This window comes from Lagopus muta, chromosome 27 (genome assembly GCF_023343835.1).
Source record: "Lagopus muta isolate bLagMut1 chromosome 27, bLagMut1 primary, whole genome shotgun sequence".
Lineage (NCBI taxonomy): Eukaryota > Metazoa > Chordata > Aves > Galliformes > Phasianidae > Lagopus > Lagopus muta.
The window spans coordinates 2,969,183-2,985,141 of record NC_064459.1 but is presented as its reverse complement, the minus strand read 5'-3'; the positions used below and the strand labels follow the sequence as shown (position 1 = coordinate 2,985,141).

General features: G+C 44.0%; 1 protein-coding gene across 2 annotated transcripts; it reads left to right on the top strand.

Moving 5' to 3' along the window:
• Window positions 1-1,869: 1,869 nt before the first annotated feature.
• On the top strand, window positions 1,870-14,743 carry BNIP3L (BCL2 interacting protein 3 like). Of its 2 annotated transcripts, none has more exons than XM_048928152.1 (6): window positions 1,870-2,066; window positions 7,362-7,548; window positions 8,608-8,680; window positions 9,797-9,900; window positions 10,735-10,884; window positions 11,988-14,743. In XM_048928152.1, exons 1-6 carry the CDS (start codon window positions 1,982-1,984, stop codon window positions 12,034-12,036), a joined length of 648 nt encoding a protein of 215 aa, XP_048784109.1. In that variant the 5' UTR covers window positions 1,870-1,981; the 3' UTR covers window positions 12,037-14,743. The 2 variants fall into 2 exon arrangements, with proteins under 2 accessions (XP_048784109.1, XP_048784110.1); XM_048928153.1 differs by lacking the exon at window positions 1,870-2,066 and adding an exon at window positions 2,577-2,672.
• Window positions 14,744-15,959: the final 1,216 nt, after the last annotated feature.

The window sequence follows — 15,959 nt, the reverse complement described above, 5'->3', positions numbered from 1 at the left end:
TCTAAATTGCTGCTGTCTTTTCATAACATATAGCAAATTCTGTACCAGTGATAACTGAGGGGCATCCAGATTTTTGACAAGATCAGACATTTGGTGTGGACATGTAAACATATACAGTCACATTGGTAGGAAAGATCAGTGTCACGTAAGGCAGATTTAGAATGTCCACACATCACTATTTCAGCCAGCGCAGCGTAGATGAGAAAACGAAGCAAGATATTTGCTAATGATCATCTAGAATGGGATAACTGTGACAGTTGTACGCACCCTAACCCTGATAAATTCTGATAAAAGTCATCTTTTTTGCTGAGTAACAAGGAGGTGAAACATTAATGCAGATGGGTCTGTCTGAATTTGTTTCAGTCTCTGATAGCAGCAGTGGTACTACCACACAACAGTGATCCCCTGTCCCTATTTATATCCCCACGGCTGCTGATGGGAATGGCTTTGTGTGAAGGCCTCCATCAGTGCTGTTAGGGGGTAAAATGCCGTATGTGTTTGTGTGGGATGAGCTTGGTTACAAAGTTCCATCAGAGATACTTCAGGCCTCGAAACAGACCTTGGAGTTTAGGTGGTATCACACAGAATGAAGGTAGTGAAACTGATTTATTGAGAAATGAAGGCAAGTTAAATTGTCTGTGGTGAAGTTGTTCTTGCTGGATCGTTCTCCAAGAGTCTCAATGAAAAAGGAGATTAGAAGCAGGATGATCCTAGTAAAAGTTCTATCTGCAATACAAAGTATCTGTGGGAACTGGCTCTGCCTTCAGGCATTTATACGCTTGATCTTCAAGATGATATTGACTGTTGTATTAAAACTCAGGTGATTTAGAAGAACCTCATGTTCTATATATGGCTGTTTCATGTTAGCTACTTAGAATACGTGGTTGATGCAGAAGCTACTCTTGTTGTAACTGAAGAAACCTCACCAAGGTCAGGTACGTGTTGGCGCCTGTATTTCACCGCATTTGAAGTATTTCATTGCATTTTCAGGTCTATTTTCCCTGGAAATTCAGTGTTATTCTCATTCACAGTACAGCAGTAGGTGCATGAGTAGCCTGAGGATATTTCTCATTTTCATACTGAGAGGAAACGGGTGCAGAGAAGTAATTTCACTTTTTATAGCTAAGAACAAGTCCGGTTTTGTTACATAGGTACCCTCTTCTCTCTTAACTCTGCCACCATTTAAGTAAACTGCTGCACTTTGCTGACTTAGGCTAGGTCTTAGAGGTTTATTTGGCCAAAGTCTTAAAAATTCAGTTAATTAGTACTGGGAGACCTAATCATGTTTTGTGGACCTACTAGTTTCGTTGGCTTTAAATTATTCGGGGCAAAATCAAGATGGCTGAGCTGGGGGAGAGGTTTTGGAGAACGACGCTTTGGCTGCGCGGGTTCGACTGCTTCCCTCACAGCAGCTGAGCGCGGGCAGGAGGACGCTCTGCCTTCTTCATGGGAAGCGGCACGTCCGGACCCCGGCTGGCTGAAGTGGTGCAGGCCGACCGTGTCGGGCTGTGAATGGCGGAACGGGATCCAAGAAGCCTTGGAATAGCGGGAAATGCGATCACTTCTCTCTGTCGAAGGATCAGTGAGGCGCAGACGCCGTGGGCGCTCGGTTTTCCAGTTACTCTATGCCTGAGGCTCTGCCCCCTCCTCACGGTTCGCGCCTTTCCCCTCACGGTCCGCTCTTCCCGCCCACACAGGCCCCACGCACGCTCGTCCGCAGGCGCGGAGCTCCGATTGCGAAACGGCGCATGCGCGGGGCGGTGGCAGCGGGACGTGCGCAAGCACAGCGGGCGCCATGCTGCGCGGCACGCGCCCCGGGGCGGGCGGCGCGTGCGCAGCGACGGAGGGTGGGAACGGCGCAGCTCGCGCATGCGCAGAGCGAGGAGGCGGGGCGGCGGGGCCCGGAGCGGAGTCCGGGTTTGTTGTTGTTGTCCCAGCCCCAGCGGCTCTCCGTCTCCTCGGCCGCCGCTCTTGCGCCGCCATGTCCAGCCCTCAGGAGCCGCCGCAGCACAACAACAACAACAACCCGCCGGCTGAGGGAACGCAAACCGAGCCGGGCCTCAATAGTGAGTGCGACTCCGGCCGGCGTGCGGGAGCGGAGCGCGAGCAGGCGGGGGGCGGCGGCGGGGCCCGGAGCCCCTTCCCCCGCTCCGGGCTGCGATTGGCGGAGCGCGGGGCCGCGCGAGCCGCCGGGGGCCAATCGGCGGCGTCCGGAGGGGCTGCGAGGAGCGGGCGCTGAGGCGGGCAGGGCGGGCTGAGGGAAGGGGGTCTGGGCTGAGGGGGCAGGGGTGGTAATTCGAGCAGCTCGGGGTGTCGGGGTCTGGGTCGACGTTGGGCCGGAGGGGCTGCGCTGAACAGGGCGAAGCCGAGGGGAGCGGAGAGGCTTTGTGCTGTGGTTGAACTGAGTTTATTCAGAAGCTAAGATGGGGATACGGCACGGCGGGGGGAGGAGCGCGGCTGGGAATGAGTTTATTCAGTGGCTGAGTCGATACCGCTGACGTGAGCTGTTTTCCTCTATATCCGGCGTCTGTGTCAGCTGCTCCCTGCATCCTTTTGTTCCCGGGATAACGCTCATGTGGAGCATCGCTGCCCGCGGGCTCCGGTGCTCAGCTGGCAGCGCTTATCCCGTGTGCGAAACTGCTGCCTCGATGTGACCGCTGAGGATAGCTCAGGTGAAGAGCCGGATAGATGGTGTCAATGATTAACCATCCCTTCGGGGTTTATGATGAAGTCAAACTGACGATGAGATGCAGGGGTTGGCTGAGTTCTTGTCACTCACTGAGAATTGCAATAAGGAGTAAACGATGGCCTTCTCGTAACGCTGCTGTTGTGTGATGGTGGTGTTACACCTTGTGATAAGGAGTGCAATTTGTGCCCACCTGTGTAAAACAGGTATTTCTACCCAGTTTATTCAGTGGTGCTATGTAACAGTTTTGACAACTTAAGTTTGCAGTGTGGAAACCTCATTGTGGCCTTCCAGTACTTGAAGGGAGCATATAAACGGGAGGGGGAATGGCTGTTTGTGAGGGTGGATGGTGATAGAACCAGGGGAATGCTTTTAAACTGAGACAGGGGAGGTTCAGGTTGGATATCAGGAGGAAGTTTTTCGCACAGGGTGGTGAGGCACTGGCACAGGCTGCCCAAGGAGGCTGTGGCTGCCCCATCCCTGCAGGCATTCATGGCCAGGCTGGATGTGGCTCTGGGCAGCCTGGGCTGCTGGTTGGCGACCTGCACACAGCAGGGGGTTGGGACCAGATGAGCGCTGTGCTCCTTTTCACTCTAGGATTCCATCTCGATGTGTTGATGCTTCGTTTATAAATTGCCATCTTTGCTTCTGTACTTCAGTATTTCCACGCTGTTTTCTGCTGGTACATTCAGTTACTCTGTGAAACACATTAATCAGCTGTAAGATGGGAACCACGAGGGATGAGCGCTGTAAGCCCAGGATGGATCTGCCCACGTAGATCTTGCTGCTGGGTCAGTGCATAAAGGCTTAGCAAAATCAATGTGATTACTGGAGGTGGTGAGCACAAGGTATGAGAGGAAATGCTCAGTAATCTGTGCTCGGTGAACAAAACGAGTGCAACCAATCAGCTGCACGTGGCTTTAGTCCTGCTTTCAGATGTTCAGCTGCTCCACAATGCTTTGGTGTTGTAGGTGCATTTTCTGCCATTATATAAGCTTTTCAGTGACCCTTTTCAGGCTAATGAGTTGAGACGCTTATTCATTTTGCTCTATGTGTCATTTGTGTATGTTCAAGGCCTTTCATTCAGAATCTCCAAGCACTTGAATCGAAGGGCAGAAGACCTGGGAATAAAACTGGTAACTGAATCTTTGCTTTGTTGGGTTCACCAAAAAGAAAATGAAAAAAGCTTACATGCTTTTGGAATCCTAGATGCTTCCTGTTTTTAATTATTACAGGACTCTGTTACATATTGACAAGGCGTCAGTCCTACCTCAGGAAGGAGCCCATCAGCTCTGTCATGGAAAACTTGCTTAATAATTACTACTGTGGGAGTCTGAACAGGTTGCTTTTCTTTTTGTTTTTTTTTCCTTGTTAATGTTGTACTTCTTTGTAAGAGCTGCTATTTCTTAGTTTATTCGGGCTGATCGTGGCTCAGACTAGAGAGCTGTTTACTGCTTTTATTTCTACACACACACCTACCTGAAAGTACTCTGGATTTGTCTATTTAATAAAAGCTGTGTGTGCAGGGTGGCTGCACGCCAGGTGCCAGCCTGTTGATGCTTCAGTTTTGCAACAGGATTTGGGAGAGCTTGCCTGTGAACCGACTTAATGCTTCTGCAGAAGCCCTTGTTAGACGCTGATCCTGGGCTGGTCGGCTTGCTGTGGGCTCCCACTGACTGCATGAGGATGGGCTGCAGTGTGATAGAAATGGGGAGCAACTACTCCACACTTCAGTTATCTTAATTATTTCTACTTGGGCAAGAAAATATGTCAGCCTCGCTCTTAGAGAAGAAAAGTCAGGAGGTGTAACTCCTTGTGAATAGGCGGTCAGTGCAATTTGCATTAACCAGAGGCCTGGTATGAAATGGCTAACAGGTATTTCTGCTGGTTTTTCTCTTAAGAACACGATCTGCATGCTGTTTCCTACCAAAAATATGAAAAAACTTTGTCACTTTTTCACAAATATTGAAATTGTTCAGAAAAAAACCAAGCATGTAACGTGGTTAATTTCTTCATAAATAGCTACAAAAATTTTGTATGTATCCATTCATGATGACATAATTTGCATTGGAGCATGGCCAGAATTCACAGAATTTGCGAGAGAAATGCCGTTTTTATAAACAGGTTCTGGGTTATTTTTTTCCCCCCCAAATTTTGTGATTTTGGAAGGGAGGAGGAAATAAACTGAGGAGTCTCCATTGATGGTTCACGTGAGAATGCTGAGTTCTACCATACCTCCAGCTGAACAGCCAAGTGGGATATGCAGTAAATTAAGCACTCTGTGGGTGATGAACATCACGGGTTGCTCTGCAGAGCTTCCTTGTGCTGCTGCTCCGCAGGCAGAGGCTGCTGTCCCTGTTTGGCTCTGTGGAGCTGCAGGGTTTGCTGGCTGTAGCTCCCAGTGGGAGGATGTGGCGTGTTGCAGCTTGATGTCAGATTAGGCTTCCGTGAGTGTATTTTGATTCATTAAAAGTGAGGTCAGACAGGGAACGTGCTGCTGGTCATGTAAAGCGCTGCTCGGCGCGCTGGGGCTCTGTGCTCACGGTTAATTTACTGCTCTTCCTGGCGTGGCTGCAACGTTTTTTAGATAAACAGCGAGTTTTGTCAGTCCAGACTGAACACTCATAAAGCCTTCGTGGAACCCAGTGCTGTGGAGGGCTGTCTGGAGGCTGAGGAAGCAGCCCAGTATCTCCTGGGGTTGGTGTGTAATTGTGTGCAAGCTCAGTGCACACCCAGATTCCTCACTTGTGAATACAGCTTGGGGAAAACAGGCCGTCAGCCGCCAGCACTCGGCAGAGCGTGGTGCACAGCGGTGGGTTTGTAACTGATGCTGCGGATAAACTATTTCAGGTTCACAAAAACAAGTCGATAATTGGTCATATGCGCCTTCCTGTGTCACTGAAGGGTTCACAGGGCTGGAGCTGGGCTGTAAGAACAAATGGAGCCGTTAAAGGTGCATTTCATAAGGCAAGAAACCAGTGTTGAAGTTTTGAACCAATGCAGGTAATTTTAAGAAGCCATTTCAGCTGTTTTGTTTGTATCTTTAGGCTTCATTTTCTCTTTCTTTTTGGCTGTTTTTACCTCAGCGATCAACCATTCACCTTCAGATAGTGTCAGTGATGTAACATATGTGTGAAATCATTGTCTCACTGATAATGGGAAATAATGTTGCACTTTATACTTGTGAGAAATCAGAGATCTTCGCCCTCCCTAATCAGGATCTTCTCACATGAAAGTGTTGTTTATGCTCCATGTGCTGTACAGCGTTAAACAGCATTTTTGTTCAGGAAACTGCTGTGACCTCTTTGGGAGGACACAGAAACTTTAGAGATGATGGAATTAATGCTGTGTGTTCTTGATGTTCTGATGGTGTTTCAAGTAGTTCATTGTGTTTGCAGCTCAGTTTTTAATGAAGTATTTAAACGGTGGCTGCATCAAACGCAACATGACTTTGAAAGGTTATTAATGTAGTTGAAGAGGCTTTAGCAGCAGCAGTGTCTGAAGGCCTTACAGCTTTCCTAACAAAATTGACAAAATGGAACACCAGAAGATCCTAACTGCAAGTGTTTTCTTACACAGAGCCTTGGAACACAGCTAAATGACAGGATTCTGTAGCATGGGTAAATGCAGTGTGAAATTCAGTAATTGAGGTGGTAACTGCAAGGAGAAACCCGTCAGCTGTCGCTGTGTGAGGCCAGTAGGTCTTCTGTGTCTGCGCAGTCACAGGACTCTGGGCTTGTATCTTAATGAGGAGGTTGGAGTGGCAATTGGATAGGTAATGTACTTAAATATTTGGAACAGGTTGAAGGGTGGAGATCTGTTTTACCTTCACCCCTCGGGATGCTGAGTGGTGCAAATTGAAACATGGCTCTCGGGAATGTGGGGGTAAAGACTTTTTTTGTTCAGTTAACCTGCACGTGAAGTCGCACAGAACACAAGAAGTTCCACCTCAATCTCAGGAAGCGTTTCTCTATTGAGGGGGTGGCTGAGCACGGGTTGCCCAGGAAGGTGTGAGATCTTACAGGATGTTCAGCAGCTGCCTGGATGTGGTGCTGGTTGCAGCTCTGGGGGGCCCTGCTGGGCTGGGACTTGATGGGCCCAGAGGTGCATCAACCCTCAGCTGCCTTGTGGGTCTGGGAACCTATGGGGTCTTTCTTATGGTATGACTTCTTTGTAAGTAAATGTGAAGTCGGAGGCTGGTTTGGAAATGGGGACCTTTGGAAGTGGAAGGAGGAAGGATAGTATGAAATTGTAGGTTGGGGAATTGTATAGAAACGGGGCTAGGAGAATAGAATTTCCGTTGAAAAAGGAACATAGGAGTAGAACAGGGAAAGAGGAGTGATTAGTGTAGTTGAGTGATATGCAGATAATGGAAACTTCAAACTGTGGGGAGAAATGTGGTCTGTTGAAGTATTGATTTTGGGGGAGATGGGGGACAGTGTGCCTGGCTTCAGGGGTAGGAAGCAACATAACATTTTGGAGGTGGTTTTTTTGTGCAACATGACGAAACACATCAGCCTTGTCTTCAGTACGTGTTTATGAGCTTTTTCCCAGCACCAGTGTGTGTTATCTGAATTCACCACGTTCAGGGCCCTTTTTCTGTGTGCACTTGATAAACTTTACATGGTTTTAGCTTCACTGCTTTTAATGAAATGATGTCTGGCTTGCCCAACAGGTTCCTGGGTGGAGTTGCAGATGAACGGCAATGGCAACAGCAATGATAATGGCAATGGGAAAAACGGAGGGCTGGAGCATGTCCCATCATCATCCTCCATCCATAATGGAGACATGGAGAAAATTCTTCTGGATGCCCAGCATGAATCGGGACAGAGCAGCTCAAGAGGTAGCTCCCACTGTGACAGGTAAGTGAACGTTTGCTGTTCTGCATGCTGTTGTTTGCAGTTTTTAATCCTGTTGTTGTTAATTGAAGGGTAATGTTTTTTCTCCAGCTTAAGTGTGTCATGCGCCAGCATTTGGAGCACTTGCTTGCTCTTGACCAGCAAATAAATCATTTCACTGTTACAGGAAGCCATGGAATCTAGAAGCAGAGGTTACATCTACACTACAGTTAAATTCTACATTGTCATAAACCATTCAGGATATGAAATATATTAGCTTTATTGGCTCATTAGTAACAACATGATGTACATATCCTTGTTTTCAGTCAAACATAATAAAATGCATCACTGGACTTGGCAGAAAGAAAGAATTTGTACTTCCTGCTTTCAGTATTCTGCTTTTTTTCCAACGAAGGCAAAATATCTTTGCCTGATAGTATAACCCCTAGAGGCACAGGTGAGCATTATGGTGTTCCTAGTTCTTCGTTGTGCCTTTCCCTTGAAGGCTTTAGGCCAGTTTTGGAGGCCCATAAGCAGTTTCTATGGATAATTTTACGTGTTCATCTGCTTATGTCTCCTCTGGATTTTCTGAATGATGGCTGTCTGTTGAGCTCTCTTGTCTACCGTACACATTAAGTAGCTGATCAGTAATAAAAGATACTTAAAATTAGTTAGGCCTGATTTAATTACAGACTGTATAGGCAATCTTTGAAGGCACTTCATGCAATATTTAAAACAGAACACTTGCTTTAATAGAAAGTAAACGGCTTCTTACCTCTTTATTGGTAAGGAACTGGCTTATTTTCTTAACTGCCAGTAGTTCAGTATTTTCAGTGCAAGTTCTGTGGGATGGCAGTCAGTCCTGCTGAGAGAGGTGGGATTACTTAAAATAAAAAGGGCAAAGCAAAGGTTTTATGAAGACATTTTTATCCTGGTGACTGTGACTGTAGTCTGTTACTCATTTGAATAGTGCGCAGAAGCACGTGTGGAAATGATTGAGCTGAGATGCTATTAATGCTAATTATTCTTTAGCTGAGAATACAGTGTGACAAAATTGACATAATGAAATCAATTTTTCTTTAGCCCTTCACCTCAAGAAGATGGACAGATAACGTTTGATGTGGAAATGCACACAAGTAAAGACAGTAGTTCTCAGGTATTTAACATTTTAAAACAATTAACTTTGAAAAATATGTTGAAGTTGTAGGTTGTGCATATAAAATCATATAAATCATGCATGGGTCGATACTGGGAGAACTTGAAGGGCAGAGCGAGTTTTCTGTCACCTCAGAAGGTCTTTAATATCATATATTTTTCCTGTCAGAGGAAATCCATTGAACTGCTGCTCTCTAGCAGGTTTTTTCATTTTGAGACCCCGATGGACGCTGTGTGCATCCATCAGCTCACACAGTGAGCAGTCTTCGTAATACAGACCGAGAGGAGACTGATGCCAAAGTTAGTTTGCTAATGAAATGGAATTTGCTGTCTTCAGCAGCATAAGAAAGCAATTCTGGAGGAAAGAAGCCTTGCATTTAATTGTGTCTAAGATCTGGCCAAAGAGCAGGACTTGCACTGGAGCCCTGCAGAGAGCCAGAGCTCCCTGAATGAAGTTGCTGGCCAGGTCTGCCATCTATTTTGTTGAATTTGATTACTTTTGTCATGGTTCCCACTTATCTTAACAGTCATCTCTCTTATTTTTCTAAATTCTCAGGTCCTTTTAGCTAACATTTTTTTTCTTATATCAAGTGATGTAATGTTAACTCCTTGGGTGAAGGCAGCTGAGTGCTTGACTTTCCCTGCTGCCCCTGAGGTGCACCCAGGAGAGTCCCCTCCTTGCATGTAACAGTAATTTTAAGTAACTCCTTTAGGACCTTCTAAGTATTGTTTTTGAAGCATTTTCATTTTGCCTTTCTGTGCTTTATCTACATTCTGCATGCTTTAAATCAAATGTCATGAAATTGTTTTTTTGTAAAAACTGTGTTTAATTACAATTATCATTAAACAAAAAAAAAAAATCCATGTGCAAAAACCCCAACTTACTGCTGTGTTGGGCTCCTAGCTGTAATAACATAATTGGTGACATGCTGACGTCTGCAGTGCCTTCTTTTAGAACAATAAAGTCTCTCTTAAATAGTAGGTAGCGTGAGAACACTGGCTTGTTTTCAGGTGCTGCCATTTGGTGCTTATCAGTTTATTCCTGTTGTTGCTCTCAACTTAATGCCATGAGGAGGAGCTAACTGGCTGTTACAGGGTTTGTCTCGTGTATTTTCAGTCTGAAGAAGAAGCAGTAGAAGGAGAGAAGGAGTTGGAAGTGTTGAAGAAAAGTGCTGACTGGGTGTCAGACTGGTCGAGTAGGCCTGAAAACATTCCTCCCAAGTGAGTTAAACTTTTCTTAATGAGATTTACAGAACTGTGTGGGTTGGAAGGGACCTCTGGAGATCATCTAGTGCAACCTCCCTGCCAAAGCAGGTTCCCTAGAGTTCCTTTGCAGGAGGGAAGAACCATGAGACTCACTTAGAAGCACTTATTCTGTCTGTACAAATAAGGCCAACTCTGGGACAAAGAGTTTTCTTTTGGGAGGCTACAAAAAATTGAGGCAGTGAAGTTTGCAAATCATAATAACATCAGAAAGCCTTTTGCTGAAAGTAACCTGAATCTATGGCAAGTTGATTACGAGGTTTCTTTGCAGAATTATTGGGAGACCTGGTTGCTTGGAGCTGGTATTAACAGGTTATTGAATGGAAGCTTTGAGCAAGTCTCACAAATTCTCTGTACCTTTTTTCTTTCTGTGTAAAATATATGATGTTCATCCAGTGGAGGGGAAACACTGAGAACCTTGAATGCAAAGCCTTTTAAGAAAGCAGAGGATGCTGTCTGCATCTGGCAGACTTCTGTGTCTCTGTTTGGAGCAAAAAATGAGGCTCTTGCTAACAAATCCCATCCATCTCTCAGACTAACCTCTCTTCAGCTGCTGCTCCCTTTGTCTCTATACTGTCTATGTAAGTGGTCTCTTCACAATGCCTCCTATTTTTCTCTTTGCTCCCCTACTCTGTAAGGGATCTCTTGCTTTGATCTGCAGCTCTTTGTACTTAAAAAAAAAAAAAAAAAAAAAAAAAGTTTCTGCAGAGATCTGTGCATATGTGTGCAATAAAAAAAAGGCAACAATAAGAAAGTGTTGAATTTTTTTCTCTCCTCCCCCTTTTCTTTCAGGGAATTTCATTTCAGACATCCTAAACGTTCGGTGTCTTTAAGTATGAGGAAAAGTGGAGCAATGAAGAAAGGTGGCATTTTCTCTGCAGAGTTTCTTAAGGTTTTCATTCCATCTCTGTTCATATCTCATGTTTTGGCTTTGGGACTAGGGTAAGTATTAACCTAATTCTCACTTCAACTTTTTGCATCTGGCTTTGATTTTCTGCTTTACTTGAATGTCGGGTGCTTGCTGAAAAGGGCTTTGTCTGGAGTAACTCGAGTGTTGTTGCACCTTGCCTTTTTGCTTTTGTTTTCAAATGCAGGAAAACGTTGCAGCAATGATAATCATGAGTATGTTGTATTTTATAGGTCAAGTTTCTTATATTGAGAATGCATGGATTATCATGAATTTGCAGATAACCTTTGCAATTACAGCACGTACCAGCTGGTTATCCATGCGTTCTCAAACATTTCAGGTTATGTAGGGAAAGTAAGAGCAGGTGGAAAACTGTAATGTTTATTAACCATTACAAAACCACAGTGTGCAAATACTGGCTGCTGAATTTCTCTGTGCGGTGCATTCTCTGTCCAATGCTGCAGTTCTCTGATATTAGCAAATATAAAGGTTTGAATGCTTAGATGCATGAAATACTGGATGTGTCCTGTGAGATCAGCTGCTGATTTGCTCAGCAGTGTTTTCCATGCCTGCATAATCCAACGTTTCTGAGCTTGCTTAAATTCTAACGTGTTTATCCATCTTGGGTTCTTTTGTGAAGGACAGAAAGGCACGTGTTGAGAAAATTAGGAGGATAGAGTCTATGAAAGTGCATTGTAAGATAGCTGTGCTACTGCATAAGTGTGCCTTTTGTGTGAAACGCTGCCTGAACATCAGAGGTCCTTGTTTCTGTAGGTCCTCAGTTCTTATCTCTTCGTTTTCTGGCAATACTTTGTTTTACTGCAATAGTCATCTGGGAGCGTTGCTGAGCTCTTCAAGAGCCCCCTCAGTCAGGTGGTCTACAGAGGCATCAGGGCTCCTGGGCCGGGTGCTGCAGAGCTTGGAACTGTAAGCAGCCCAGTTACTGAACACTGGTAGCATCAGTGCTTCTGGGCTCCCCTGACAGCGTCGCTCTTACGTCGTTTTATAAATGAAATGAAGTCCTTGGGAGAACCTCATCAAGCCTGAAAGGCAAATCAGAATAGCAGAGTGCCTGAGAACTGTGAGAAGCGGGGAGTATTCCTGTGAGCTGTGATATGCTTTATGCTTTTTATTTCAGCATCTACATCGGAAAACGACTGACCACACCTTCAGCCAGCACTTACTGAGAGACGGGGTGCAAAACCTGGACCCCCACGTGACCTGTGAAGGTGTTTCTGTCTCGTTTAGTACGTTCGACTTGAGACCGTTTTAAGCATGACCCTGACTTCACCCTTTCTTTACATATCCAGGTTTTTGCTAATTCTGGAATTCAGTATTGTGTTGGAACTCTGTTGAGGTGTTTTGCTATCCACATTCTTTTCCTCTCTCCTCCCATTCCCTTGCCTCTTGGCCTGCAAGACACGTCAGAGTTGCTGAACAGAGTTTACAACTGTCTATATGTTGCAAGGGCTTCTCTCAATGCAAAATGCCACCAGCAAGTTTTAATTTTATCAGTGATGCTGTTGCCTCCTTAGTGCAACCTGACTTAAATTGCAGTTGTGCATGGTATAAATGTGACTGTGTTATAGTGATAAACTTAAGTATCTTCTGAAGAAAATTACTGATTGGAGTGAAATTGAATTCTGCTTTTGAGAAACAAACCGGTTGTGAAATAAACTAAGAAATTCCTGGCAATAAAACATGGTTTAAATCAGCTCACAGGGGAATTTCCTATATGCTCCCCCTTACGTTGGCTAGCACCATTTGATTTGCAGGAGGCAAAGACTGCATAAGTTTTAAAGTAGAATACCTAAATCCATCAGCATATTTTAATATTAGATAATTGTTGTAATTTTGTCTTTTCTATGAAGTCAGCTCCTTATTCCTTGTAGGAAAGCTGTCTGATGCCTAGAAGTGATTAGAAAAAAATGCACTGTTTGCATGTGAAGAAGCTTTTTCTTTTCCTTACTTGTTTTCTTGAGGGAGAATTTTAAATGTGAAATCTTCCTATGAAATGTAGTTTTAAATTAAGGAAAAACCCAACAGCTGTAGGTGTAGTTAGGCTCTGTGTAAAAGGATCGATGCTGTTTGTCGTGGAACCATTTTACATTACGATAACGGGGCAGTTTCGGAAGACAAGTGGTTGACCAGACTTCAAGGGGACAATCTTGGGGGTGTGTGAGGATTCAGAGGTTGCAGAGCTCTGAAATGTCCTTTGCAAATGAGTTTTCAATATTCCTCTCTGTTTACTGTACAATCTCCTTCGGGGGGACGTGGGACCTGAACGTCGCCTGCGATGTCTCATGTTAGGTAGACTCCTTGCTCATGTTGAACTTTTACCTTAGGGAACATTAAGCCTTGTCCTCCTTCAGTGACACTTCTTTTCAAAATGTGAAGCTTTAGTACCAAATTGTTACAAAGCATTGGGACGTCCGTGTCCTGAAATAGATTTTATTGGATTTCAGAACATGTAGCATGACTCTGAAGGATAGAATACTCTTTTATATATATATATATGAATATATTAAAAAATATGGTATAGACTTTAATACTAAGTATTTAGGGAGCAATGCTAATTTTAAGGCTAGCAAAAATCTCGTTTAAATAAAAACTTTAGTAGTCTGACTTGTAGGAAATATTAAGAAAATACAGTCAGCTGGTTTGGAAAGAACAGCCACCTGGATTGTTTGCTTGCATCAGATTTTATAAAGTTGAATATCCAATTCAGCAGTGATCACTTGGAACAGCTTGCATAGCAGCTAAATCCCAGTTGAGGTTTGGTTCAAGAGAGCTTAGTTAGCTCCCAGGAAGTGAAGAAGCTGAGTGTAAATCCACTGCTAACCTGTGCTCATTCTTATTCCCTACTTCTGAATGCTGTTGGAGAATGCTTTCGGGGTAAAAGAGCAGTCGGCCATTCTGTGGAAGACATCAGCTTTTTCTTGTAGCTGGGAGTGCTGCTGGTGCCCGAGTTGCTACAACTGCATCTTTGTTTCAAGTGTGGATGTTGGGTTTCACCCAGAGGTGGGGGAGGTAGGGAGGAAGTGGTGAGGGTGGTTCAGGTGCTACCGAGTGCAGAGCTTTGCAGTCCTGAAAAGCTGAGGGGATGGGGAAAGGCTGATACACTTTCAGTTCTAATTGTAGCACCTTGTTTTGTATCAAAATTGGAATAGTGGAAAAAGTAGGGAATACTTTCCTTTGACAAAATAAAATTACCCCTTTCCAAATTAGAAGATATTTCTTCAGAATATCTGATAAGTAACACTGCAAGCTTGTGGCTGGGGTATCAACATACAGTTTATAATATTTGAAGGAGCCATGAAATAAAAAATGGTAAAGATTACAGCTGAGGGATGAATCCATGATCACTGTACGTGATGCGATGCTTATTTATTGATGCCCTACTATAAACTTGGAATGAAAGTCTACGACTTCTGGTTTTACAAGGAACAGAAACAGACTATTTCATTTGAAAAGGGGTTTCAACTGTTGATAGTTGAAGTTTTGTTAAGGTAGATGTTTAAAAAGCTTTATACCTGTTTACAGTTTTGGAAAAAAAAAAAGCAGGCTTCATTTTTCTTACATGCTTTGAAAACTGGCCTAAATATTTGTAAATATGATCAACAAAAGATTGCATAAACTCACACATTGAAAATGCAGCAGGTAATGTAACTGCAGTCAGAACACATTCACTGTTTTAAGAAGTAAAAGCTGAAGATCATAAGAAACTCGAAATTTTTAAATTGACATTTATTGAAATATTGGAGTGAACTGAGCCAAAGTGATTATGCATCTTCATAAATTAGTTAGCACTTTGTAACATTCTATACAGTTTACAGTACATGTATAAGTTGTAGCTTATAAACATTTTGTGCCATTAAAGCTCTCACAAAACTGCTTGTCTGACTTGACTTCATGCTGCGCCTTTTTCTTTGCTTTTCTTTTTGTAAAAGCAGGACTGCTTTGTATCATGCTGTATGGAGCTTGTATTCCATATTCCTTGTGTAACACGTGGGTTATGTGAATGTGGAAGCTGCTACTTATAGGCTGGAATAATTCCTTTTCTAAGGTGGCTTGGGTTGGTTTATTTGAGTGTCCCAATACCATCAGCTTCTTTTTCTGAAGCACTTAATAAAAATACTTCTGTTGGCAGTGTCTGCCTGTGCACTCCCTCCAGCACTGCGTCCAAGGGGGAATCTGAAGCAAAATGGCACAGCAGCATGAGATGTCAAGTGGAATTGATAAGGTTTTGTACTGTTGGTCCACTCTGCTCCGTTTGTTCCTTTCCTGTTTTCTACTTCTGTTAGATTTGTGGATTAAAGAGTAAGGGACGGAATCCCTCGTCCTTAATCTGCCTCCATGTTCTTGGTTGAAGCCCTGCTTACTTCTGGGAGCACCGCACTGGAGGAATTCAGCTGGAGGTTAGAAATGTGAAGCGTGATTCTGACTCTTCCTGCCTGTTTTATTTACCTGGTGGTTTCTTCCGTGGTTTTAATGTTAAAAAAAATCCAGAATTATTGGAAATAGATCTTTTTTTCCCAGGGGAGGGATATGTATAACATTACAAATCCTACTAGATTTCATGAGCTCCTGGTGCAGTTTGTGCTGGAGGTTTTGAATGTCCAATTCTTGGAAGCAGTTCTACTGAACAGGTTTGTGGTGTTTGCATTTGTGCAGCAGTTACTGGAGGACAGACATTTGTCGCACACTTGATGGAGTCTAATGTGGTGTTTTGCAGAAGAATGAATGCAGGATGGGGCTGCACAGAGCAGATCTGGTTTTCTGTTAGGAATCACACTGCAGTGGAATGTTGCTGGACTTAACGTTACTATTTCATTCAAGCTTCTTTCCATTCTGGTGCAAGAATACTGAAGTAAGAACTGAAGAGAAGGGACTTGCATATTTCATTTAGAGCAACATATTGATATTGTTATCTGTGCAGCTGATAAGCTGGGCAACTTAGCAGTGTAGTGTCTTCATTTCCCTGTTCTCAGTACCAAGTGTTTTATGCTACGTTCAGGGGGAGTTACCTTCTATCCTGACCTACTGTAATGCACCTGGAGGTTTTTCCAAGTTATCTGTTCACACAACATGGGATATTGACTCCTACTTA